The sequence below is a fragment of the Ammospiza nelsoni genome, chromosome 4 (genome assembly GCF_027579445.1).
Source record: "Ammospiza nelsoni isolate bAmmNel1 chromosome 4, bAmmNel1.pri, whole genome shotgun sequence".
Classification (NCBI taxonomy): domain Eukaryota; kingdom Metazoa; phylum Chordata; class Aves; order Passeriformes; family Passerellidae; genus Ammospiza; species Ammospiza nelsoni.
In genome coordinates, this window is record NC_080636.1 from 26,320,635 (window position 1) to 26,346,774 (window position 26,140).

Sequence of the window (26,140 nt, forward strand, 5' to 3'; positions counted from 1 at the left end):
TAACTAGCTTTTTACTAATGGAAATCTCCACATCCCATATAGACAAAAAAATTACAGTTTTATCCTTAGCCTGGTTAGGGATAGGAAAATTTTAAGTCCTGCAGATCCTAGTGCTAAAAATTAAGCACCAAGCCAAATGAAAAAGACCAGTAAAACAGTTCTAACCAGTTAATAAAGGTAAAAATATTTCAACTAGTAAGCTACTTCAATTACCATCATGCAGTGCATAACACATGTTATGTTAAAAACTGCCAATTTCTGACCTCTAACTTGTGCAAAATTTGATGGTTTTGTGAATACCGCACTTAAATTTTTTTTTGTTCTTATGCTAAAAGCAATTGATTAAAGCTGAAATTAAATGTTTTTAATACAACTCCAACAAGAATCTTATCTTTTGAGCAATTCAAGTATGTATTACAAAATTAGCTAGATTGCAACAAAGGAGCTAGAACCACTTAGCATCATGCTGAGCAGTATGCCTACCCTCTGGGCTTGATTATGTGTTTACTCTGAACTCCAAAAGCCCCAAAACAGAAGATTCAGGTCAAACTGATGCTCATTGTTCAAACACAGATAATGCACCATTTTTCACTGTTTACTTACTGAGCCCGTTTGCTTCACAAGTGCCTCATCATGGCAGGAAACAGGGCACAAATGGCCACAGGTTAAGGTTTTCTGGCAGGGCTGGCGACACGGAGGGCACCGCCCAAAGTGACAGTAGTGTTTCTCCTGCGTAGGATGGTGACAGGTAGGTGGCCGACTGAAGTAAAATCCAAGAATGAATCAATATGACAGCAGGAAATACAAAGTTACAGTCACTGGGCAAGTATGTTCAACATAAAAAGAACTGAAATGAAAAAGCTGTTGGTGTTTTTTGTGAATTAGTTTACTTTTCATCTTCAGCGGGTTGTAAACCCTACAATAAAATTAGAGAGGAATTCTAAATAAAATATCAGAGTTGGTTTACATATTCAAACAGCTGTTTCAATCATAATTCTACTCTGCACTACATAATCTTGCTACATCCCAGCAGAAAATATTCTTTTTCTTTTGCTAGTTTTCTAGATAAACTGCCTCACTGAGATACTTCAAAACATACCAGAGGAGACTTGAAGAAATGAGCTGGTCTACAGAGTTGGAAGAGCTTGGTAAGACAGAATGTCCCCCATGAAGCAGGCAAGCTGCTCATGAAACCTCTGTGTTTCATGACAATGACAATCTGATAGGAGAGATTATTGCTAATCTGCATCGGCATAGTCAGGGATTCAGAAGACTGAGAAGTAATAACTGTAATCAGATAATGAACAAATTTTGCCTTTCAAGGTATATTTTACCACTTTCTTTAAGAACACTTTAAACTCCACTAAAGAACAGGAAACAGACCCACTTTCTATACTGACCTGCACAGCTGCTTGCACTTGGGAGGTTTGATGGTGCGCTCTCTGCCACAGGGCACTTTGATGACAGTTTTTCCACAATTGCATTTCACATCTACAGTCTCCGGACATGGATTACAACTACCTAAAAATAAATATATTAACAATGTGAAAGGCAAGTAAGAGATAACCCTTTTATCACATTTATAAAAGAAACCCAGTTATTTGGATCACACAACACTTAAATGTTTTCAATTTGTATTTCAGTCTTACATACCTATGAAGAAATGTCATCTTTCATCTAAATTCAAAAAGGGACACTGAAAAACTGGTACAATAAAGTTTTGCAGATTTAGTATGATATTCATGCTCAGCCCATGTATAATGAATGCTTCCTCCCTGACAACATCTTCCATCTCTATAAAGTTAGGAATCTGATGCATTTTAAAAACTGTATCTGTAAAAGATCTATGTTTTAATTCATAACTCTCCCACACCCTTTCTTCACCAAGTGACAACTGCTAAGTTTTATCATTGAGTAATTTAAAAGCAAGAATATGAATCTGCTAAAAAAAGCAAAGATGTCAGATTTTAGCTTACTAATCATGTTGCATTCTGAAGCTTTAAAGAAAACAACTGAAGACATTTACAGCAAAAAATTTTAAGCAATTCTGACTTGTTAGCAGGATCTGAAAAGCAGCATTTCAAGAAGCAGATGTCTCACTGGCAAAAGGCTGCTGAAGAGAAAAGGATGGAAGCACTACAGTCTTCATATTGCAAAGTAAATTAAATAAGACTGTAGTGTTCAGCATGCACAGAAACATAGAATCATTTGGGCTGGAAGAGATCTTAAAGATGATTTAGATCTAACCCCTCTGCCATGGGCAGGGACACATTTCACTAGACTACACTGCTCATAGTCCCTCCCTCAAAACACTGCCAGGGATGGAGCATCCAAAACTCCTCTGGACAACCAGTTCCAATGCCTCACCACTCTCACAGTAAAAAAATCTCTTTCTAATCTAATCTAATCTAATCTTATCTAATCTAATCTAATCTAATCTAATCATATTCTCTTTTCACCGAAAGAATTGTCCTGCCCCTTGTCCAGCCACTGCCTGTCTTTGTAAAAAGTCCCTCTCCATCTTTCTTGTAGGCTGCCTTAGGGACTGGAAGGCTGCCAGTCTCCTCCAGGTTTAACAACCCCAATTCTCTCACCCTTTCCTCACAGGAGAGGTGCCCATACCTCTCACCATCTTAGTGGCCCTTCTCTGGACTCTCTCCAACAGGTCCATGTCCTTCCTGTGCTAGGACCCCAGAGTTGGATGCAATGTTTCATGTGGGGTCTCACCAGAGCAGAGCAGAGGGGCAGAATCCCCTCCCTGCCCTGCTGCCCACGGGGCTCTGGATGCAGCCAGGACACCTTTGGCTCTCTGGGCTGTGAGTGCCCATGGCTGGGTCATGTCCAGCCTCTCACAGCACCCTCAAGTCCCTCTCAGCAGGGCTGCTCTGGATCTGTTCATCCCTCAGCCTATGTATATACCAGGGACTGCCCCAACCCTGGGGTGCAGCACCTTGCACCTGGTTGGTAAACATCATGAGATTCCAAGGGCCCCCTTCTCAAGCTTGTCCAGCTACTTTTGCAAAATAAACCAAAGGTCTAAAGCTATAGTGCCCAGAGTGGCTAATATGTCTACAATTCACTTAAATATCCTGTTAAGGAAGACAACTGGCTACATTCTCAAAAATACAGAAAGGCAGAGATCAGAGATTCAGAGAGCCTGAAGGTAAGGTGAGAGCACACTGTTCTCAAATCAAGTGTTATAATGTACTACAGTAGGAAGCAAAACATTTCTATTCCCTGGCAACATACTGTAAATTTCAGCAGGCACAATAAATATTTAAGAAAAGAAGGAAAAAAAAACAAAAAAACAAACCAAAAACATGAACAGAATAGATTAAGTTACCTTTTTCCTGCTAAAGGCCAAGTGTTTATTATCACCAACCTCTAAAAATGCTGAGATTTGGTGCCTTTTAAAGGACCCTATCTGAGAAGTTATTTTCTATGAGGCATTATTTCCTTTAATATCAGTGGTCACTGCAATCTGACAGCTCATAGGAAAATCACCCTGACCTGGTATTATATACTAAAGATAAAATAATTAATCATAACTTTCAGTAGCTATTAAAATATTGGTATATAGGGAGAAACAACTGAATATAAATATTTTTATATTAACATAATTGCCTTTATAAGGAATACTTTCAAACATTTATGAAGATGTTACAAACTTTACAGGACTGTATTTTGTTAAAACACAGAGAATTTAGAAAAGAAAATAAATGTATCATCTGGTATCACTAGTGATTACCTTCATTATATGCAACTTTAGTGAGTAAATAGACAATTATGTTCTTTTGATAAGTTATTCTTCAAAGTGTATATATTTGTTATTTACATTCTCGAGGATCACTTTTGTTTTCTTACAGACATTGCTTTATTGTTTTCATGTTAATTACTAGAAATCTTTGTCACTTTTAGCCAGCAGCACCAAATACAAACAATCATTCAACATAAAAGCTTATCCCATAATACAGCATAAGCTCTTGAGTTTTCCAATCAGAATTTTATTCTAGCATTTAGTTATCAACCAAACTAACATGGAAAAGCAATGTTACCAGTTTTCTTCTGACAGTACACCAAAAAAATTACATATTTCCAAGATTTTAGAGAGCTACAGGGGATGGAGAAGAAAGGGAAGGGAAAGAGAATAGGGGGCACAGTATACAGAGAAAAACCTAACTACTAGTTTATTGTGACAGATTTAATAGGAAGTTAACAGGTACAACTACCACATTTACCTATCCTCTTCTCCTAAAAGTCACTGCCTCAGAAGGAAGACTGGCTGAACAAGTTGTGATTTATTTCCTGAGTCATTGCAATTTATACTTCAGAATACTAAGGAAAATTACAGAGGCTACTTGGCTGCTGTTTCAGCAGGGCAGCAGCTTCTGTGGGGAAAATTGCTGAGAGGGCAGACAATTTTCCAGTCATTCCAATTTAACCCCCTACCAAGCCAATGTCCAAGCAATCTGCCAGGTAATTTTGCCCATTTCCAGCATCTTCCTAACCAAGGTCACTGGATTCCAAAGCAAACTTTTTTGTTATCCTTCTCAGTCAGTAACAAGTTCTTATTTTCTTTTACCAGTAGGATACTGATATATATTCAAACTCCATCATGTTTTTTTTTCATTTTAAGCCCACTTGTACCACATGTTGCATTCTAGGATTTTTTAAAACTGTCCAGACTCAATCAGCAGCAGTCATTTCTTGTATGCATTTGGATTTTGTTATGCATATTCAGTGAACAGAATTATTGAGAAATGAAGTCAAGCCATGGCTTTTGTATTACACAACTGGAAAGGAGACAAGAGCATTTTCAGAGGAAAAGTATTAAGCAAAATCACCACATAAAAATTGAGGTTGCCACTATGTAAGTCCTTAAGTTCTAACCAGCACTTTCAAACACACTGTCCCCACAAAAAGCCCACATGCAACAACGGAGAGAATTCATTAAGCACTACACACAGTCATGCAAGCATGAAATTTGGCAAAAAATAAGCAATATTCCATCACTACAGGGATTCTTCACCTGTTCTTACCTCTGTGGCAGCCTGAAGGGCATTTGTGATTTCTGCAGCCAAGAGTTCGCCCGCAGACTTGATCACAAGGTGGACAGTTTCCAGAACAGCACTATTAAAAAAAGCCCCATGAAATCTAATAACCGGACACTGATATTTTTGGTGTACACTTTCCCTCTTCTACTATCTCATTTTTTCAATACTTATTTTAAAAAAAAGTCAGTGTAATTTAGTCAAATTTCCTCAAACCCGTTCCAGAAAAAAGGCTACCTGTGAAGTGGTTTAAACATTTTTTTTATTACAAAATAACAAGAGAACACATTTTAATGCATCATTTCAACACATTAAAAAGGCAGAGGGCTTCAAAAAAGCATAAAGCTCAAAATATTATAATATTTTAATCACAAATAATTTCAGAAGATAGGACATCTAACAGTTCACCTCATTATTCTGCAATTTCTTCCACTTTTGTGCTCTATTGTCCCCAGCACAAAAATGTTGCTAACCATTTTTTTATACACCCTTTACCTCTGTAGTAAAGGCAGATAATTTCAAGACCAGTTATTTATTTTCTATTCTTAAATCAGTAACATGAAAGAATCAAAAAATTTCATAAAACCATCACATCAGTGGATGTTGTATCAGGAGAGAACATCACCTCTTCTATTAACTTGAAAAGTACCTTCCAACAAGAAACCTCGATTTTCCACCATGGAGGTGTCAACATTGCATTTACTTGTTTTGTAATCTTTTTACATAAAATAAATTTACCACAACAATAATATTCAAAAATACTTAAGAGTTAAACTGTATTTTTTCATGCCTGTTTGTGGTAAGTAGTCCAACTTTCCCGAAGTATTAATTCAAAACTAGGAGGCAACTTTCAGGCTCTCTTGAATGAATAAACTGAAAAGATATTTCTGATACTTTTGACTTCAAATAAGAAGTGAAACAAATCTCCAATTCCCAACTGTCAGACCACTGCTGCTTGCACTGCTGTGTATTTGGGATGGAATGCTGGGCTGTGAAAAATAAAGAGTGTGTCCCTGACAAAATTTTAAGTGTTTCCCAGCTCTTCCTGCAAAGCAGGGAAATAAATTGATTTAACTGCCGGAGAAAGCATAAAGCATCAGTGACTACTCAAGAACCTGACAACAAAACTGCCTTCAGGAACTGTAGAGTTGTCAAAATCCCCTCCCTGCTTATAAGGCCAGAGAGTGTTACTTGATGCCATCCTTTTCAGAGAATTCTGGTACATTCAAAACTAATTTCAGTGACATGGAAGAAAATTCCTCTTGCTACACAGTAACATGAGGTGGAGCACCAAGCTGATGTGGTTTTATCTAGACTTTTTTCACAAGTCAGCTAAACAATGCATTTGAGAAAGATCATCTGTGGGCTCTTACCTTCCTGCGGCACTGGTGCTTCTGGCAGTCGCGGATTTTGGCGCACTTGGTTTCACACAGGTATGGCTTATGGCACGGCATGCGCTTGGTGTGCTTCCCACAGCGACACTGCTTTTCAACCTCCTGGGCACCAGCACAGGCAAAAAAAGCAGGATGTTTTTCATATAAGAGGGAAAAAAAAGGAAAATAAAATGTTCTACTACTATCTGTAAAGGAAAGTACGAGGAAAAGTAACATTTCACTGCATACACAAGGCAAGCGTGTCCTGCAAGATAAGTGTAACTGCAAAACAAATTAGTACAAAAAAGTACCTCTCCTGCACATGAAAGTATATTCACCCCTAGTGTATACAGATAATTTAAGAAGTAGATGAGCAGGTTTATCTGACCTTCATCATGGCTGTCAAGTGATGATTACTATCACCTAGATTTTGTAGCCAAAGCTGGTTCAGGAAGAGACAGCTGAGACCTGACAGAGCAATGGCTTTGTAGGCCAGACCACAGAAGCTCCAGAGATATCTAGAGCACAGTAAATTTCTTACTGTTAATTTTCTTAGAAAGAAGAAAATAGCGTTATTTTATACCACCTTCCATCTCACTAATGAAGGAATATCATAGAAAGACAAAGCCAGAAGGAAGCTAGAAAAGATAGGGGAAATTTGTCTTTTAGGGCATAATAATTTAAAAAAAATGAAATAAATCCAAGCTAAAGCAATACCCTCATCCACAGGTGCAGCCTCAACTCAATACAGTGCTCAACTACTTACTCAGAGTTGTGCTGAGGTGGGAGGGGAATAATGAAAGAACATGTAGTTTTTAATAAACAGAGTGACAGATTTTGTGATAGATGTGATTTCATTTTCCTTAGGTGACTTGCACTGTTCCAGGCACATAGTTGAAGAGCCCAAACAAAATGTGAACCTGATAAAGTAAGACTAACCTGTCTGCATATTTCACAGGGACCCCGATGACAGCGCTGTGAACATTTATGGATTCCACATTCCAGAACTTTGTCACAACTATCACCACAGGTGGGCACATCTTCTGTACAAGGCAATGTGAACTCTAGATGAAGAGAGGAAAGTACAAGTAAACATTTAGGGAACAAAAAAAAAAAAGCCAAAATATTTAGGAAAAAAATGCAACATATAGTAAGTTCAAATGACAGTTGTCTTTTGTTTTTTTCAAAGCTTCCTTAGATTTACTTAGTTATTCCCATCAAAAATTAAACCCCTGGTGCTAAATAAAGCTTTGAAAGCCATGCAAAAAAAAGTTAATGTACTGTCATGGTTGACAGTGAGAACTTTTTATGGACCCTGCCCTGCAGAATTAGCCTAAACCACTGACTGTGAAAGACTGGAGGACTTTTTATTCAATTTATCAGTAAAAAAAAAAAGTAGCTTACTTGTTTTTCCACATGGGCAGGACCTTTTTCCAGAACGAGGACAGTCTCCACAGGGACCAGCATGACAAACTTGCTCACATGTGTGATTGCCACATGGCAAACACTTCCCACACACCTGAGAAATTCAGAGAAATCAGTGAATGCAATGAAATAGAACTACATACCAAGCCAAAGCAAGCCAAGGGTAAAAAGCAGGAGTGAAATGCTTCTGGATGGAATTTCACTTTTTCTGAATTTTGTTAATAAATGTTGTATTTTCCAGATTCACGAAATAAAACTGATTGTCCCTGCAGTGATCCTGCCTGGAAGGCCACAATACAGTGAGGAGCTGGTGATTCACAAAACCTGAGTAGTTGCAGGTGTGTGCTGGGCTGCACCTACAGCTCAGCCTTCAGGCCTGCATTGTGGGCACACAGGCTTTGGCCACAGGATAAACTTACTGTACACAAGAAAGTGGAGGCACCTCCCACTTGGTACCAGTGATTATGCTGTCTGCATGTCCTTGCCTTTATCTAAAGAGCAGCAAGAAGTTCTCATCTGAACAGCCTTTGTGTTTGACTGCAGAAATTATGATCAAGGATGCTTTCCTCTTGTAAGATCCTACAATAACCTTCAACGACCAAAGTGGGGTCTGCACTGTATGCTGCACATCTATCATGGCCCATTCAATGCTGCACAGCTTGGGGCTCCAGAGATCTAAAGCGACATGCTAGTCTTTAGATTATACTCCTTTTCTCTACAGTGTTAGCTGAAATAAACTGCATTTTAACTGATACTTCACAGAGGCCAAGTACCTTCCTTACTGGGACCAGAATGGCCAAGTACCCCCTGATACAGCCTCCCCTCCACCACTTAATTTTTAAAATTATTTTTATTTTTTCCAGTCTGTCAATCCATAGCCTTGGTCTTAAGCACAGGCTGCAAATACACTTCAAAGAATTAATCACAAAGCTTTCATTCTGCTACAGTCCTAAAATTAGGTATGAAACTCTTGTCTGCTAAGCTGTGGTTTCATTCTTATTTTTGAAGGCAACAGCTGAAATTTCAACCTCAAATAAAAGAAAAAGAGTATACAAAGTTAAATTCACTGCTAGAGTAACCCCAGAACAATTCCAGAACAGTAACATCTTAACTATTATAGAAAATTAATGGAGCCACCAATTAAATCTCTACTCAAACAATGCTTAATTTGTACACTTCCAAAAGCAAATTTTTTTTTCTTACTGAATACATTTTTCCAATCCTTAATACATCAAGTAATCCAATTTTATAAAGGTGAGAAATCTGTTTAAAAGGATAGGTTCAACATACCTGATCACACTGCCACTGAGGGCTTGCACAAAGCCTCTCTGCTGTCTGTCTCCCACAGATACACCGTTGTTTACTGACACGTGGACAAGGCTGACAATCTCCTGCATGCAATTGCAAAGTGACACAGAGTAGGAATTGCAAAAGAATGATGTATCTTCACAACAGAAACAGCTACTGCTCTGAAATTTAAAAAGGTTGGCCTACCTGCATGACAGGGATTCTCACAAACATGCTGTCCACACAGCAGCATTCGCCCACACGGCAGGCGGCAAGACCACGCCTTGGCACTGCACCGTCGGGGCACTGCTTTGGCCTTCTTACAGTGACACGTTGTTGTGACCATCTTTGGGCAAGGTGGACATGGTCCTAATGACAGGAAAAACAGTATCTTGCTAATGACAGGAAAAACAGCATCTTGTTAATGACCATTCATCTTGTTAATGGCCATTCAGCATTGACTACATCGCTTCTATTCCGGGAATTTTAAATATACTTAAGAGACGCTAAGTTGAACTGTATAACAGGTATCTAAATACAGGTCACACAACCAAGAAACACAAAGGATTTACCTGGATGACAAAGCAGCAAACATTTATGACCACAGGAAGGCTTGAATTCCCTCTCACATATTTGACCACAGGAGTGAGGTACCAGCCATGGGTCCACTGCTGGATTCTCCACTTTTCCACAGTAACAGTAATACCTACTGGGAGTTTCAGAGCGTTTGTATTCAAACCTACATTTTGGACTAAAACAAGGGGAAAAGGAGTCAAAACAAAAATAACTTCTTAAAACAATTTAAAAAAAAAAGCAGTTTTATCATTTTGGCTTCCCAAGACTGTTTCAATGCTACCAATTAATATTTTTACAGCTACTATAATGAATAACAGAAGTAAAACAGAAGAAAGGTCTTTCTATATGTCAGATATTATAATACATTAATTAGAATGTCTAAGGAATTGCTTTGTTAATGCAATTTCTCTTCTCTAAGAATACATATAGGCAAAAATAAGCACAGCAAAAATCAGAACAGTTTTTATGTCAAGTAATATCAAAAGAACCTATGCAACAGTTACCCTACTTAAATAGAACCAATTTAAAAAAGGATTAAAAACCAGGGGTTTACTAGTAGCAGTCTATTAGTCATGTAAAACAAAGTTTAGCAATGCTATTAAAACCAAGCATACTAATTAGAATTTTATATGAAAAAATTTAGATTCAAGATGTACACCTTCATTGTTCACCCCTGATGTTGAGAGAAGTTAAAAAAATAATTATTGCTAAAGGTAGACAGACACTAGAGGCCTGCGATTTATAAAGTGCCACAGGCCCAACAGGCCCCACAGAAGCCATGAACAAGGGAGGCAACACGAGGGAGAAACAAAGCAATTCACATTGCTGGCGACACTGAGAAAAGACAACAGACAAGAAAGTCCCCCTCAGAGAAGAACAGAAAGACTCTGAAAGACCTATGCACTCATTTTTATCAATTAAAACATCAATTTGCCCTGATATAATACATTACAGACCATGAACCATTTGTCTATAGTGATAGCATAGTTTGAGCATGTCCTTACAATGTAAAATAAAATACCATTTGCCTGAAGAGGCATTATCAACTTGAGATGCTGCCAGGCAACAACTGACACTTTATTTCCTAAACAAAACTGCTTAGGAAACTGTATTCATGTAGCCACATTATTACCTCCTTCTTTATACCATCTCAAGGAAAACTGCAAGACCTAATTTAATGTTTGGATTATAACGAGACTAAAAAAAATAAACAAATCTTACTATTTGACAATATTTTTTAAACTTATTTCATGGTGCCAACTTTAAAAGTGAAAAATATGTAAAGCCATTCAGAAATAAATATCAGAAGTTGAGACACATGACAGATAAGTTACCTTCCAAGAGGTTAAAACAAATTTGATGCAGCAAGGTTTTAGTTACAGTGTGAAATTTTTCTGATTCATGTTAACAGAAACTTACATAATTTTAAAAAGCAAAGAAAAGTCAGCCTTCTGAACAGTTTTTTTGTTGTTGTTGTTGTGCACATGATGTACAAATACCACTCCTTCTAAAGGAACACCAGTTTGCCTGGTCTTCCCAACAGAAATAACTTTGTAAATGTACCATGAGGAGCTCACCATGGCCAGGGATAGTCTTTCTTCCCAAAGTCATCATCTGTCAGAGGAGAAGATACAAGGAAGAGGCTGTCCTTGGCCCACTTTTGGATACACACCAGATGAAATATACAAAAGCATCCACAACAGCTCCAGACCTAAAGAGCAGACATCAAGCACTAATTGCTTTAAATTAGGTTTCTGTTTCCACTGATTAAAATCCGTAACATCTGAAGAAACACTTCCCTTCCAAAATGGTTTTTCAAAGATAGATTATACCCACTGTTAGATCAGTACATAGATTCATACCTGTTACAGATTCATACCTGTAATCTTTTTTCCAACTCCCGTGGGAAGTTTTTGCCAAGGCTGATGGAGCCCAAAGTACTCAGATAATCAGAGAAATGTTGATTTAAACACTGTTGGAGGTCATGTAGCACAAACTGATGCCCAAAGAAGGACTATTGCCAGCTTAGCTCTGTTCAGACACAGCTTTGCCAAGCAAAGCTGGAAAGCCCTGAGGGATGGGGACTCCACCACCATTGTGAGCAAGCTACTCCAACCATCATATTGCCTTCCTAGAACCCAAACTGCACCTCCCAAGGCCCAGTGTGTGCCACTTTCTCTTATTAAACCACCTGGCACCATAAAGATGACTTTGGTTTTACCCAAAACTGTAACAATTTGGTAAGAAAAGTGCAGAAGAAAATTTTAACTATTTTTTTAATAACTTCAGACAATGTTATGAAATAATACTGTGAAAATGCAGATATTTTCTCCAGTAACTTACAGAGGACAGTGCCAATGACTAAGTTTCTATAACTATGGTAACTAACTTCCCAAAACTAAAGCTAAGCAGGAGACATTATATAAACAAACAGACCTGGCAAAAATTCTACAGATTCAAGATAATTAGCAAACCACTGAGCTATAAAAGAAGGCTTTCAAGTTACCAAATCATCTCACTTCCACTAAGGTAAGATTAACTCTATCAAGAGCCACAGAAATATGAAGCAAAACTCATTGAGGTCTGAAAGAATATGGATTAAATATGTTAAGAATTTGTACAAAATATATTGCATTTCTTTTTAGAAAGAAGTTACTGACTACAGTTTCATTGGGTACTTGTAGTCTGTGTAAATCTATAATAAGAAATTTAAATATTTTCTGAAATTATTTATTATTATTTTGTTGTTATTTTTATTATTATTATTTCACTTCATTTCTTCTTCATGTCAAAGACACAGTTGATGCCTCAGGTTTTAGCTTTTATATTTTCCAGATTCTGTACTGCTTTGTGGGGAGCTCTGAGCTTCATATTAAGGGATGGTGAGCTCTCTTCACAGAGTAGCTTAGACCAAACAATTACTTCTCTAGCTGGGGACGCAAGGACAACCGATCCAAATCTCAGGCCCAAGAGCACAAACAACAGTGGAATAAAGAGAGAAAAACAAGGAGAATGAGACTTCATAACCTAAAGCTATAACTGGACAATTAACTCCAATATGCAAATGGACCAGAACTTAGAAAAGTGAGAGACCTTGTGACTGGTTGCCCCTTTTTTGTGACCATTTTGGGTTTATCTTGGGTGTAGCCCTGCCTGGGCTCTTGTACTGCCCCAGGTGTGTCCATTTAATAAATACCTACTTTATTCCTTTAGCTCTGCCTAGTCTCTGTTCCAGGTCATCCTTCACAAAGCATCACAGTTCTACATGTTTTTGGTTCATGTATCTCTATCAGAAAGAGGAAAAAATATTTGTCCTGAAATCTTTCCCATAGAAAATGTACCTATATGAAATAGGACAAACTTCTCTGACACACACACTTCTTTTTCACCTGATCAGCATTAAGGGCAGTGAAGTTTATCTTAGTTTCCCTGCTGTAAGCTTAACAATATCTCCTAATGTTCTAGTATTTCATGTTTTCCTTTGTTATTTCATAGCATACGGAATACACAATTGCAAGCACTGGCATTCAAGCACTTATCTTTGTCACCTGCTACTACCTAAAACTTAAAAATAGCTATTTTACACAATGATAAGAAACATATGACAAAAAAAAGGACACATTCTGATTACAAGCTACACATGTAACCTCTTGCATCTTCCAGTGTTTCAAAATCCAAAGACGCCAAATTTGCATTTAGTACTCTTACCATTTTAAAGCTATCAATCCCCATAATAACCTCAATAATATAATACAAGTTATTCAGACAGTAACATTTGTTTTGCTCTAAAAGATTACTGTAAAGTACTTACAGCTTGGTTCCTTTTAACTGAAGCAATGCAGATGAGACATGTCATGGCCCCTGACTGAAAAGCCTCATTCATGTACTGTCTTGTACATTCCAGTTCACTTGCATCTCCATCTTAATGGAAAAAGATTTTTAAAGGAATTAGTAACATTTGATCTGTTATTTTGTACATGTTGAAACTACTGCACAAGTGTTTTTTCTCTGAATAAAGCCAGTCGTGTATTATTTAAAAAGCCACACTTCAGACAGTTAAGAGCTATACCATTGCTTCTGCACAAAAAGACAAGAAGTACACCCAGCATGCACTGCTGGGAAAGAACATTTTTAATGTAAGACATGATAGAGTGCCTTCCTTCCAACTACAGTACAATTTTAATACAATAATACTGCATTGACTATGCTTTCAGACCAAAATAAAAGTCAATAAATTAAAAAAACATTACCAGTTTGACTGGTGTAAATGGTAAATGTTTTGTCCAAAATCTTCCCTTGTTTTGCTTCAGCATCTTCATCATCATCTTCAGACGAGGAGCTTAATTGGTCTTCAACTAGCTTTTTTGCTGCAGCCTGGTTGGCCTTCTTAATTTCATCAAATTTCTTCAGTGAAGATAATTCTATTAAGAGAAAATACTAATGATGATTAACACCATGATAGCTAATTGTAAATACCACATTCAGTTCTACATACTTTCACTTGTCCTTTTCTTTAAAGAGTTTGCTGATTTTATTTTTTAAGAGTACTACATCCCTACCATTTCAATACCACACAAGAAGAGCAAAATTGTATTTACTTCTTTATTGTGCATTATAATAAAATTCACAGCAGGATTATCTATCAATACTGCCAACAAATCAAACCTAACATACCAGAGCAGAAGCAACTATAATGCTGCTTTATGAAAAGGATACTTAAAAAAACCCCAGACATCCCACACAAACACAACTGACACACATGAGGAAGAGAAAAACAAAACACGACCCACGGTTTTGTTTATAAGAAATTTACAGCTGTTATAACTTGCAGGTACCACACAGGTATTTCTCCAGCATGTGGTATTTCTTAAATTATGACTTTCACTGATCTCCCTCAAATTCAAGAAATCTTTACTGCAAGAGTGTGTTCATGCTATTTCACAGGAGATTTTTCTATTAGACCCAATATATTTACCAGGGTTTCATCAAGTTTAGCTTTAAGGCTTTTCTTAAGAAACTATGCTGCCACTGAAAAGAGCTGTCTTTGGCACTTCTCTGCTGTATTTGCCGAGGACGAACTTGCACTCCCAGCTGCCGCGTACACCGAGCACCCGCACCTTTCCCAGACCGAAGCCAAGTGTTTCGCTGACCAGCGCACCCAATGCTGTCTCTACCGAGCAACTCCCCTGGCTCTTTCCAACCTGACAGAAACATTTCATCCATTACTTCACACTTTCCTCTAATGCTTCAGGAAGACGGTGCACCCAGTCCACCCTGGCGAGGGCTTAGCCCCTCAACTCCTCGCCACTGCCCGAGGCCTCCGCGTCTCTCCCCGGCAGGAGCCTGCAGGCAGGACCCGGCACATGGCGAGCACCGGCTCGACACCGCCGAGCAGCGCGGGAGGGGGCGGGGGCCCGCCAGCCTCCCTTCCCCGCGCCGCCGGGGACAGCCCAGACCTCGCATCTGCAGGGGTTCCGGGCACGGCCGGCTCCCCAGCCCGGGGCCCGGCAGCGCGGGTAGGGGGCGGAACGCAACACTCACCGCTGGCCCCGTCGCCGATGGGCCCCGCTGCCGCAGCGCGGGCAGCGCCGCGGCCCCGAGCGGCCGGGGGCCGGGCGGCCGCCCCAGAGCGAGCGGCGAGCTCGTCCCCGGGCCTGCCGCGGCCGCGGCCCCGGCCGCCCTGACGCCACTGAGCCTCCATTTGTCCCTCGCCAGAGAGCGAAGGACGGCGCTGGGACCAGACCCTCCGCCTCCCCCGCTACCGGCACAGCCGCCCGGGGAGCGCTCCGCCCGGCCCAGCCCGGCCTGGCCGCTCCGCCCGGCCGTGGAGGCGGTGGCGCCGCCGGTGCTCCCGCGGCAGCGCGACTACAACTCCCGGCGCTCCCCGCGCGGCGGGCGGGTCTGCCTCAGCCGGCCGGGCTCGGAGCCGGGGCTGCGGCGCTGTGCCCAGGTCACAGGGCGTCCCAGCTTGGAAAGGGTGTGAGATCGCCGTCATTAACCCAGCGCTGCCACGTCCAACATTGAACCGTGTCCCCAAGTGCCACATCCATACGGCTTTTAAATACCTCAAGGGATGGTGACTCCAGCACTTCCCTGGGCAGCCTGTTCTAGTGCTTGACAACCGTTTCGGCTGAAATTTTTCCTAGTTACTAGGAAACCTAGTTACTAATCTAAGTAATCTAAACGAATCTAACCTCTCCTGGCGCAAATTTCCTCTCGTCCTGTCTCTCGTTGCTTAGGAGAAGACACCGCCCCCCATCCCCTCTCTACCGCCTCCCTTCAGGTGCTGTTCCAGCGATCAGGGCCCCTGAGCCTCCTCCTTTTCTCCGCAGGGAATGTCGGGCAGCTGCTCCGGCGGCGCGCGGCTCTTGCCGGCATTTTCTGCGCAGCTCCTGTAACTCCTATAACTTCATAGCTCCTGGAGGATGAGAGTTAAAAACCGACCACAAAGCCTGTTTAGAAACTTGACTGAAGCACATCCAGAAAGTTTTAGCATACAGAAACATGTATTGAGGAACCCGTGTGCCTCCCAAGTTCTGAGAAATAATGGCAGGTTGAAATAATTGTAATTTTATTGACATTTCCTTATAGCACTTGCATTATGTCGTGTGCCAGGAGGAAACTTTGCATTTAGCCTTTTTTCAGCAAATACCTTTTCATGAAAGTCGTTATAGAAGATTTCCAACCATAAGTAGTCTGAAAATAGTAAGCAAACCACTGGAGATAAATTCTGGTTTTCTGTTTATTTTGAAATTGTTTAAATCAAAGAGTTTTTATTCTCAAGAAAGAGGCAGCTAGTGAATACAATTCATGTCTTAGACTGAAGAATCAATACTGAAAAAAAAAAGTTAACAGTAGATATCTGTCCTTTTTTTAATAAAATCTTCATATCACACATTTATCTAATAAAAAGTCTTCAGCACTTCATCAAAGTACCTTCTAAGTGCCTAGTAGCCATATAGGATATGTTGCTGCTGGCATACAGATTGCAAATTATATTCAAGACCTGAGCTGGAAGAATGTTGATTGCAAAGTCCAACTCTCACAATATAGCTAAATACCAGAATAATCCTTGTTCCTGTGTACAGGGATAGAATCTTTACTGGCAGGATGGCATACCTTTTCCCCTTATGAAGCCATTTATCCTTCAAAGCACAGATCAACAGGGCATGAACAGCCATTTTGTGTTTATATTTACCCTTGTTGTTTTATATGTATCTTATGCATTAGGTACTTCAGAAAATTTCATCCTTGCGGTAAATCAGGAGTTATTTCTAAATCTCTGGCATGCTGGAAAGCATCAACATTACAAAATATAAAACAGCCAGAAAGGAATGCACTTTATAAAATACCCAATTTATATTATTTCCATCTCATTAAGGAGAGAATGCAAGTGTAGAGAGATTATTGACAGTAACATGTACATATGTATTTTTTAAGAGTGGCAGTCCAGTTACTCAGGGTAATCAAACTTCCCTAAATAATGAATTATCCATTCTCTCTTTACAGTCCCTTGCTTCACTCCCTTTCATCAAATTTTAGCAATTTTATGTGCCTATGATCAAATTCTACTGAAAATACCCAGCTGCAAACACTCAGCCAAGACCATAACTAAGCAAACTATTTTTTTGCAAATGGAAAAAGAAAAAAGGATCCAAGGAGATAATGCATTTTAAAGCAGTTGAAATTTGATCTAACATATGAATCTACAGACCTTAGTATCTCAGAAGTAGTTATGAAAAAAAGACATTCTCTGTCAGTGGGAAAAAGCAGCCTCTTTAGTCATATTCTTCCCCCAACAGCATCTACAGAAGACCCTGGAGGAAGAATTTGGCCTGTTGCTGTCATGTCTTCCCCTTGCACTCTGCCAGCATAAACAAGTGTTACATTAGGGACATAAACATTTTTAATTACAAATCTTCAAAACTTGATAGTCCATGTTCTGCAGCTACATGATTACATGGAACAGAACAATCTTTAATGCATATTTTTATTTGTATATTGTTTGTATAATATTTGTTCTTATTGTGAAAAGAACACTAGATTATGAGCTATCCATATCTTTCATATTGATGCTTGCATAAAGTTGTATTTTCTCCTCTCTGTATTCCAGCCTTTGCATGTACTATCCTGAAAAAAGGTATATTTCAAACTGCCCACTTATATTTCAAGAAATCAGCCAAGGTGGACCTAATGAAGTAATAGTATTTTCCAAATCTTACAGCCTTCAGTAGTCTCATCTACATTGTAAATGAGAGTAGATAATATTAGTAGATATACCTAATCATTTTTATAATATTGTGTACTTAATTAATTTCAGGTTAACCAATAGATATTAAAATGTGCTCATTTATACACAAATGTAATATAAAGGTTAATGACTTCAAATAATATAATTGCTACCAAACCTTTCATTCTTTCCATAAGCAGACACAAAGAAATTATTTTAAAACAACCAGCAAAACTTCCAATATTTGCCAGTATGTGACAGTGCATGTGCATCTGTCACAGGGCAGCATTACAGAGAGTATGAAACATATTAGCAGGTAATAACACCTGTTTGTGCAAGAGCAAAGTGTTATATTCCATTCTCATTCTTGATTCTTCTTTTTCTGTCCCAAAACTGCCAAGTATGCGCTACTTGTCAGAGATTAGTGGCATTGTCTCAACAAATAATTTTTTGTAATTAATAGTCAGGTATTACAAAGATTAGAAAGCGATGTGTTCAGCCCCAGTCAGGATTTGACCCTCAGTCTTATTGGCAACTTCCATTGTTTTTATTCTGCTTTTGACAATCCAGGTTTATCTGTGGATGGATCTGCTTCTTCTAAGGCTGCAAATTCTTCCTCTATAACTGGCTTCAATATTTTCTCTATTTGTGTAAGTCTTTTTTTCACTTTCTGTTGTGCACCTTCATACTCAGCCAACAACCTGGCAAACTTTGTTTGCAACCTGTCCATAGCACGTTCCATGTAGGCGACCTTCTCTTCCAGATCTTTAGGATCACTTCCTAAATTTGCAATTTCAATGTCCAGCAACCCATCTTTCATTAGGATTTGTTTGCCTTTTTCTTCCAGCATAGCCTTTGCATCTGGATACTCTGTTAAAGCCTCCATGAGATCATCTTTAGACAGACAAAACAAGTCTGAGTATCCAATACTTTTAATATTGGCTGTTCTTCGATTGCCAGCTTTGCTACCCTTGATGTTAAGAATGCTGATTTCTCCGAAGTAGCTGCCATCACTTAGGACCACAAATTGGGTAATTCCATCATCAGCAACTACTGCCAGCTTGCCTTCTTTGATAATGTACATCTCTCGTCCAATATCTCCTTTTCTGCAAATATAATCTCCAGGACTGTATACTTGGGGCTGGAGTTTCAAAACCAGTTCAACCAGCAAACCCGCTTCACAGTCCGCAAAAATCCGAACTTTTTTTAGCGTTTCAAGGTGAACGTTGATTGCAATCTCTGCTCTTAGTTTATCTGGCAGGTACTTCAAGACTTCCCTTTCATCCACAGCCTTTTTGTTTGTCCACAGGTAGTCAAACCACTTTATAACTCTTTTTTCCATGTCCTTACTCACATTCCGAAAGTGCATATACTGCTTGATAGCATCAATCCTTGCTTGGAACTCCGCCCTGGCAGCATTCATGTTGGAGATCATTGAGCCCACGTTACCAACGATGGTAGCAAAGATCAGTACTCCAACCAAGAAGTCAACAACCACAAAGAAATACTCAGAATCTCTTACAGGAGGGGGGGTTTCACCAATAGTAGTCAGGGTCAGGGTTGACCAGTAGAGACTGTAGACATATTTTCTCGTCAGGCGGGCAAATTCAGGATCTGAGGTGTTGGGGTAGACCCACGTGTCAGCCCCAAATCCAATGGCTTTTGAGATGGAGTAGTACACACAGGCGTTCCAGTGAATAATAATCACAATGTACATGACAAGGTTAGAGATCCTGAAGATGTTTGGGTAGTTTGTTCTTGTTTCTGTTCTCTGGAAGAATTCAAACATCCGAGCTACTCTGAGTAGTCTGTTTATTCTTAATTCTGGGTAATTCAATCCTAACTTAAAGTATAAGAGATCAGTTGGTAAGATTGACAGAAAATCTAATTTGAATTGAAAAGATTTCTTGTATTTCTCTCGTAGCTTATGTTCTTCTTTCACCAGAAGACCTTGCTCCAGGTAACCTAAAATAAAATTGTGAATAATAAAAGAAGCTACAGGTTCAAATATGTTGAGTTTAAGGTCAGTCCAAATCTACTTTGAAAAATATTTTGGGTGCAAATTCCATATGGAACATAATTTCTCTTACTTTTTACTATTTAATTTCTTATTTCCAAATAGTCAGCTCAGTACTATATGGTTTAGCTATGAAAGATAAACAATTCTAGATCTGAATATTTTCCTCCACTTTTCCACTATGGTGAACATCTGGAAAAAAAAAACCAAAAAACATCTTCCCCTCCAAAGAAACCTCCACAAGCTATAGGAAGGGTGATTAATGAGGAAAAGAATCTGAACACAGGAATTGCAGTTCCATATTGAGTGTATCTACTTAATAGCTCCATATCTTAATATTTTAAAATAAATAGTTGTAGCTGAAGTTAATGGGATGTCTTGCTTGCTCAATAGTCTTGAAAATCAAGTAAATACTTGAATCTCCCATTAATACAAAAACCAGATCTAGGTGCTTGTTTTTCAGAACCCCTGATCCTTTCTTGGCTGCACTTCTTTTTTTGTCTTGTTGAGTCAGCTGCAGGCAGAACAGCTTGTACCTGCATATCTCAAACTTTATGTATCCTTTGAGTAATACATAAAATTTCATCAGAATTTCTCCTACTTTTACAGTAAGGCTGCAGTCTTTCAGAAATCTATCTCAGTGTCTTTTTTTCACTATTGCACCGCATCAAGGCTATTCAGATAAGAGAAGTAGTAGGGTTTTGATTAAAAAAAAAACTGGCATAAAAATGTAAAAAGGAGTAATTAATCCTTGAGTATATTTACCTGTCCTTGTCCGCACAAACATATCAGCAATATAAATGGCATCAGAAACATAATCAATAATAAACCATGCCACTAAGTAATCGTGCTGAAGCTCGTCAAAACAGGCTCTGAATATGAAAAAACAAAAGTAAATTACCATAAAACAAAAATTAAATACTTGTATGAATCAATGACTATTTTTTTATCTAGTCAGGAATATTATGATTTTCCAGAAGTTCTAGGTAGTCACTAAAGGAGTACATCACCTAGCAATAATCATGGTCCAGTTGTACATGACAGGCATTGTGATGCAAAACAACCAGTTGTAATATATATTTCCTGCTGGATCAATGGTGAAAATATCTTTCTTCTTCCTGAGTGGTAAGCAGGGGAAAAAATGAAATTTAATGAGAGACTTGAAATACACATCTCATTTTTGAGGAATTAAGCATTCCAGAAATTATTATTGTGAAATAAATGGTCTTTATCAAAGTTAAACTTCCTTGCTCAAGTGCATGGAAGACAGCTGGTACAACTTGGTGTGACACAAATTTAAAATTTTGCTGACGAAAGTCAGCTTGGCAGTCTCACTTCACTTCATAGTAGCACATGTGATTTTTAAATTATTTTTTCCTACACAAATAACTCTCTTGTCTGATAATTTATTTTATCATTAAAAAAAAGATTATGTGACCATTAATTTTTAGATAAATATAAATTATGAGATGAATCATGCCTTTCTCACAGGGAAAATCTGGCCCTGAGGAAGATAAAACATTGGCATAGTTTACATAAAGATACCAAAGAATAGGAAATCATACAAAACAGGTTTCTATTGCACTGTCTTGAGTTTCTTTTCCTTAGCCAGAAAATTATGAATTTACCAAGCAGACCATAAAGCAACAACTTTTAGAGCATTGAAGAGTTTACTGGCTTGTAGGTGCCTTTGAATGTGGAAGAGGTTGCTTTATACTGGCACATCATTTGCTGCAGTGTGTTGTACAAGAGATATTAGATAATCAGAATCCAAAGGAGACATATCTTGATTAATGTTTCAGATCACCTCCACGCATGCATATTTCTGTTGCCCATATATGAAGTTAAGTCAAAACAACTCTGCTTTAGGAAGAACAACAGCAGTTTTTACACTCATTCACTAAAGTACAAACAACTTTACAGGACCTCTGAATGAATTTGTTCTTACTTCAAAAGCAATTTTATTACATAACATAGCTGGACCTAAACAAAAAATACTTACTCTTCTGTATTTTCTTTCTTCTTCAACTTATCTTTATTTTTATTTTTCTCCTTTTTTTCTTTGGTCTTTTGTGTGTCTCCATCCTTTTTCTTCTCTGGCTTGCTAAGAAATAGATTAACATTTTCCATTGTTAAGGACCAAGTAAAACATATGTAGAAAAAATAACTAAATCTCTTAGAAATAGTAATATTACTCTTCATCTTACCTCTTCTTTTCTTTTTTCCTTTTCTTCTCCTCTCTAAGAAAAAGAAAAATATCATAGGGTCATGGGATTCACATCCTGTTTCTTCAACATCTATTTATTATAAGCATCTGAATTCAGTAAGGATAACATTGTACTTATGTGTTTAGCCTTCAAAAAAAGTGTTTTTCTTACTGCTTGTTATTTCACCTAGAACTACTTTTGTTATAAATCAATAGATACAATATCAGTAACTTTGGTAATAAGAATCATCAACATCATAACTGATGTACATGAAGCGAAATGTATGTGCAGTCTCTTTTGGGCTTACTTGAATGACATAACTGTTTCTAATGAAACAATTAGACATTTATTATAATTATTTATTTCTGCTTTTATAATCAAAATTGCATTGCTCTCATTTTATCAAATGGCAAAGATACTTACTCATCTTTATTACTATTATTGTTAATATTGTAGCATGCAAAAACTCCAGGTAGATACTGTTGCCTGGGAAACAACAAAACAACACAGTTATATGATATCTGCTGAAATTTAAAAAACAAAAATGTCCTAAATATTTACAATAAGCAATATACTGTAATCTTAAAAACTTTGACTTTTACTAAGAGTGAAGAAAATTATATGATAGCAAATGTATGTGCTTAGATAATCCTATGTAAATCACCAAACTAAAAAAAAAAAAAACAAAAAACAAATGGACAAAAACTATATTTAACATACCTGTTTCCCCCTTCATGCATCAGTCCATGGTCCTTACTGGTGTCATGCACTACCACACTGGGAACAATTGCATGGGAGTGATGGGTCTCAATCACTCCTACCTTCATGGTCAGGACTGTTTTAACTTGGGTAATTGAAGAAGGCTGAATAAAAAAAGAATCAAGTCATTTCACCACTAGAATAAGTAGCTTCTTTTTATTTCCCTCTAAAAATGAATCCTTTACATTCTTGCTTTACAATCTTGGAAAGCAAGAATGTAAAGGATTAATTTTCAAATATTCTTAGCCCAACAAGAATATTTGCGGTTTCCTGTCTCCCATGACATTCCCACCAGACAAGAAAATGACCTGGCAATTCCTGATAAAGGGAACGTTGTACACATCTTTAGGGAAGCATTAATTTAGGTCTGTCTCCTGAGTTTTGACACATACTTTGAAAATATTTAAGCAATTGTGTTTGAAACATCTACAGCTGTTTCTCTGGGTTTTGAACCAAAGGCCAGAAACACTGTATCAACATGGAGAAACAGATTCATGCACAGATGGCATCCTGAAAACCAGACTAAGTATCCCCTGGTTGTAGGTCCAAAGAAATCTCAGTATATCTGGTAACAGAGACTTACACTCTAATGTAGTGGTTTCCTTACTCATACAGCAGGTGGTAAATAAACACCTAAATAGAAGTATTAGTGGCTCTTTATGTCTGATCTGTTCATCTCAAGGGGAAAAAAAAAACCCTGAAAATGTTTTCTAGCTAATACAGTGCATTCTACTGCATAATTTTCTAGAACTGGTGTAATTAACTTCTGCTCTCCTTTTTCACCACTTATTCCTACAGTTATATCTTGGCATCAGTGAGACTGCCAGCTCTTTAGGCATGAATTCTACCAGTGTGGTTTGCTCTTGCCAGGGCCATTTAAAGAGAATTATAAAGCAGATATTGATACTGCTGTCCACCACAGTAACAATATCCCTGTATGTGTGAAATCAGAGTATAGAGATCTCTGTAAGCCACAAGCTGGCAAATGAGTGACTGTACCACTGATAAGTGAAGTCAAATGCCATAGGGATCAGTCTCACAGCAGTTTATTCTGGCACACCACAAAGGAGGAGCAGAATGACACAGCTGACATCCTGCCAGACTTGACTTCCCTTATTTGTCACTGAAACTAAAAATATGCCTATACAGGAAATAGGAGGGGAAATTCATGTTTCCAGCACTCATCAGACATGAATGACACATGGTGCAAAAAATAATACAGCAATATCACAGAATAACAGAATATTCTGATTTGGAAAGGACCCACAAGGACCACTGAGCCCAACCCTTAAGTGAATGGCCCATACAAGGATCAAATCCACAGTCTTGGTGTTATAAACACCATGCTCTGACCAACTGAGATCTAACATTCTACACAATAGAAAGATAAAGATTGAAAATTAAGATGTGTTATTCCTTGAATAGTCCTAAATACAGTCCAATATTACTGGTCAGACTTTCAATGTTTACCAGCATGGATCAGGTCTAAGACAAATAGACATAAAAATATTCTAAGTATCTAAGATATGGTAAACTTCAGGTTAGATTCATCAGGAGACTAAAAGCTGTACCAGGGTTTCCAGTGACTTACTGCTTGAAAGTGAGAGGATTGAAATTACACGAGGTTCAATTAAGTAGCTTTATATCTGCTTACAGGTGCTCTGAAATCTCTATTAATGCTGGCACACACAATTCCATCCTGATTAAACCTATATCCTCCACAGGACCACACAAATAATGGTGCAAAATAAAGCTGTATCCAGCTCAGCACCAGACAAGTTCAAATGCATTATTCTCAAGGGAAATAATTTCTCCAACAGAGTGGGCTCAGTTCATGTTAGTACTAACAGTACCAGCATTTCTACATAGGCATATATTTTTCATGTTTACTTTTGCTCTTTGAGTCTTCTTTAGTTTAAAAAAAAAAAAAAATTTACATACTGCTCTCCAGACATACTGATTTGCACTTGTTCTGGAGTTTAAAGATGATGATAAGTATGTTAAAATAGAACGTGTCTAAAATCACACCGATCCAGAGTATGGAGCCTGAAGGCTGGGGGAAAAAAAAATCTGTGTCCTGTACATTCCCATCTTCTTCAGGTTAATAGGATTTTCTTTGCATTTTTTCAAATAAAAAAATTCCTCTGGTTCTGTTGGTGTCTGTTGTAAGCAGAGGTACTGTGGGATACTGTGTGTTCTGCCATGGCAGCCATGCATAGGATTTGCTGGGAAAGAGGAGCTGCCATTGGAGGCAGGACTGGACATTTCATATTACTGAGGCACTGAAAGCATTAAGTGGCATAGAAAATGAAGTATTAACTACCCTGTAGTCTCAAAATACCAAGTTTGAATGTCAGGCTTAGGTAAGTGCTGCACCAGCTTCTTTTCCTGTCAGTCAGGATGTGTAGCACAAGAGTATCTTCAAATTCCCTTAGTCTAAAAGCAAATTGTGGGGAGTTTAAGTTCCCAAGTCTAAGACACAGAAGTGCTAATGCAGCATGTGCCCAGTGCAAGTTGGACAGACACAGAAACTAAATCTAATTTGGGGACTATTGATACCTTGTTACAGCATTTGCCCATACTGGGCACAGTAGAAAATATCACATTAAACTCCCTGGGTCCAACTTCATGTTAATGCATTTTCAAGCATTTCAAAATTTTTACTAAATTCTATCACTATCATGTTTCCTATTCTGTAGTCACACATTTTTTTTTCTTTAACTGATACACTGTCACAACTTATTACAGTGCTTTTTAATATTGGGATGCACATTTTCACATTGTCATATTTATGTAGCAAATGCAAAAAGTAATAGATGTTTTCTATAGACATGTTTTAGATTTCTACCATATGGTTTTTACTGTATCATCTCAAACAGTATCATCCTTTTACTACTTGGATTTTTTAAAATGTAACTACTATGATAAACAACCAAGTTTTCAAGCATTATGAGCTGAAAACTAATTCTACTAATCACTATACATCAAAATCTTTAGGGCTGCAAGAAAATGAAGGATTGTGATGAATGGAAGACCAACTTCTGTTGCTTCTGCTGTTTTATTTTACATATTTCTCCCTTTTTTACTGGCCCACTACATTCACATCTCTAATAATTATTTTCATACACAAAATGCTTTAAATAAGGATTCCCTGGAACAGATTTGGGCATCATATACAGATCTTTTTTTTTTCTTTACAAAAAGCAGCAAAAAAT

At 38.1% G+C, this 26,140-nt stretch overlaps 2 protein-coding genes across 2 annotated transcripts in view; both read right to left on the bottom strand.

The window, feature by feature from the left end:
- The window catches only part of NFXL1 (nuclear transcription factor, X-box binding like 1), a 44,880-nt gene extending 29,467 nt beyond the window's left edge, over window positions 1-15,413 (bottom strand). The window contains exons 1-13 of the mRNA XM_059470723.1: window positions 15,254-15,413; window positions 13,963-14,133; window positions 13,524-13,633; window positions 11,290-11,423; window positions 9,709-9,887; window positions 9,344-9,505; window positions 9,140-9,240; window positions 7,829-7,943; window positions 7,364-7,488; window positions 6,425-6,547; window positions 5,040-5,130; window positions 1,401-1,521; window positions 604-760 (exon numbers count right to left, since the gene is read on the bottom strand). Of these exons, the coding sequence (XP_059326706.1) occupies window positions 604-760; window positions 1,401-1,521; window positions 5,040-5,130; window positions 6,425-6,547; window positions 7,364-7,488; window positions 7,829-7,943; window positions 9,140-9,240; window positions 9,344-9,505; window positions 9,709-9,887; window positions 11,290-11,423; window positions 13,524-13,633; window positions 13,963-14,133; window positions 15,254-15,413 (1,749 nt within the window). The remainder of the gene's footprint in view (window positions 1-603; window positions 761-1,400; window positions 1,522-5,039; window positions 5,131-6,424; window positions 6,548-7,363; window positions 7,489-7,828; window positions 7,944-9,139; window positions 9,241-9,343; window positions 9,506-9,708; window positions 9,888-11,289; window positions 11,424-13,523; window positions 13,634-13,962; window positions 14,134-15,253) is intronic.
- Window positions 15,414-18,489: 3,076 nt separating this feature from the next.
- On the bottom strand, window positions 18,490-22,993 carry CNGA1 (cyclic nucleotide gated channel subunit alpha 1). Its single transcript, XM_059471027.1, is given in 7 exon segments — window positions 18,490-19,907; window positions 20,725-20,831; window positions 20,970-21,077; window positions 21,962-22,063; window positions 22,167-22,192; window positions 22,586-22,656; window positions 22,882-22,993. Coding segments are annotated over 7 exon segments (1,944 nt in total).
- Window positions 22,994-26,140: the final 3,147 nt, after the last annotated feature.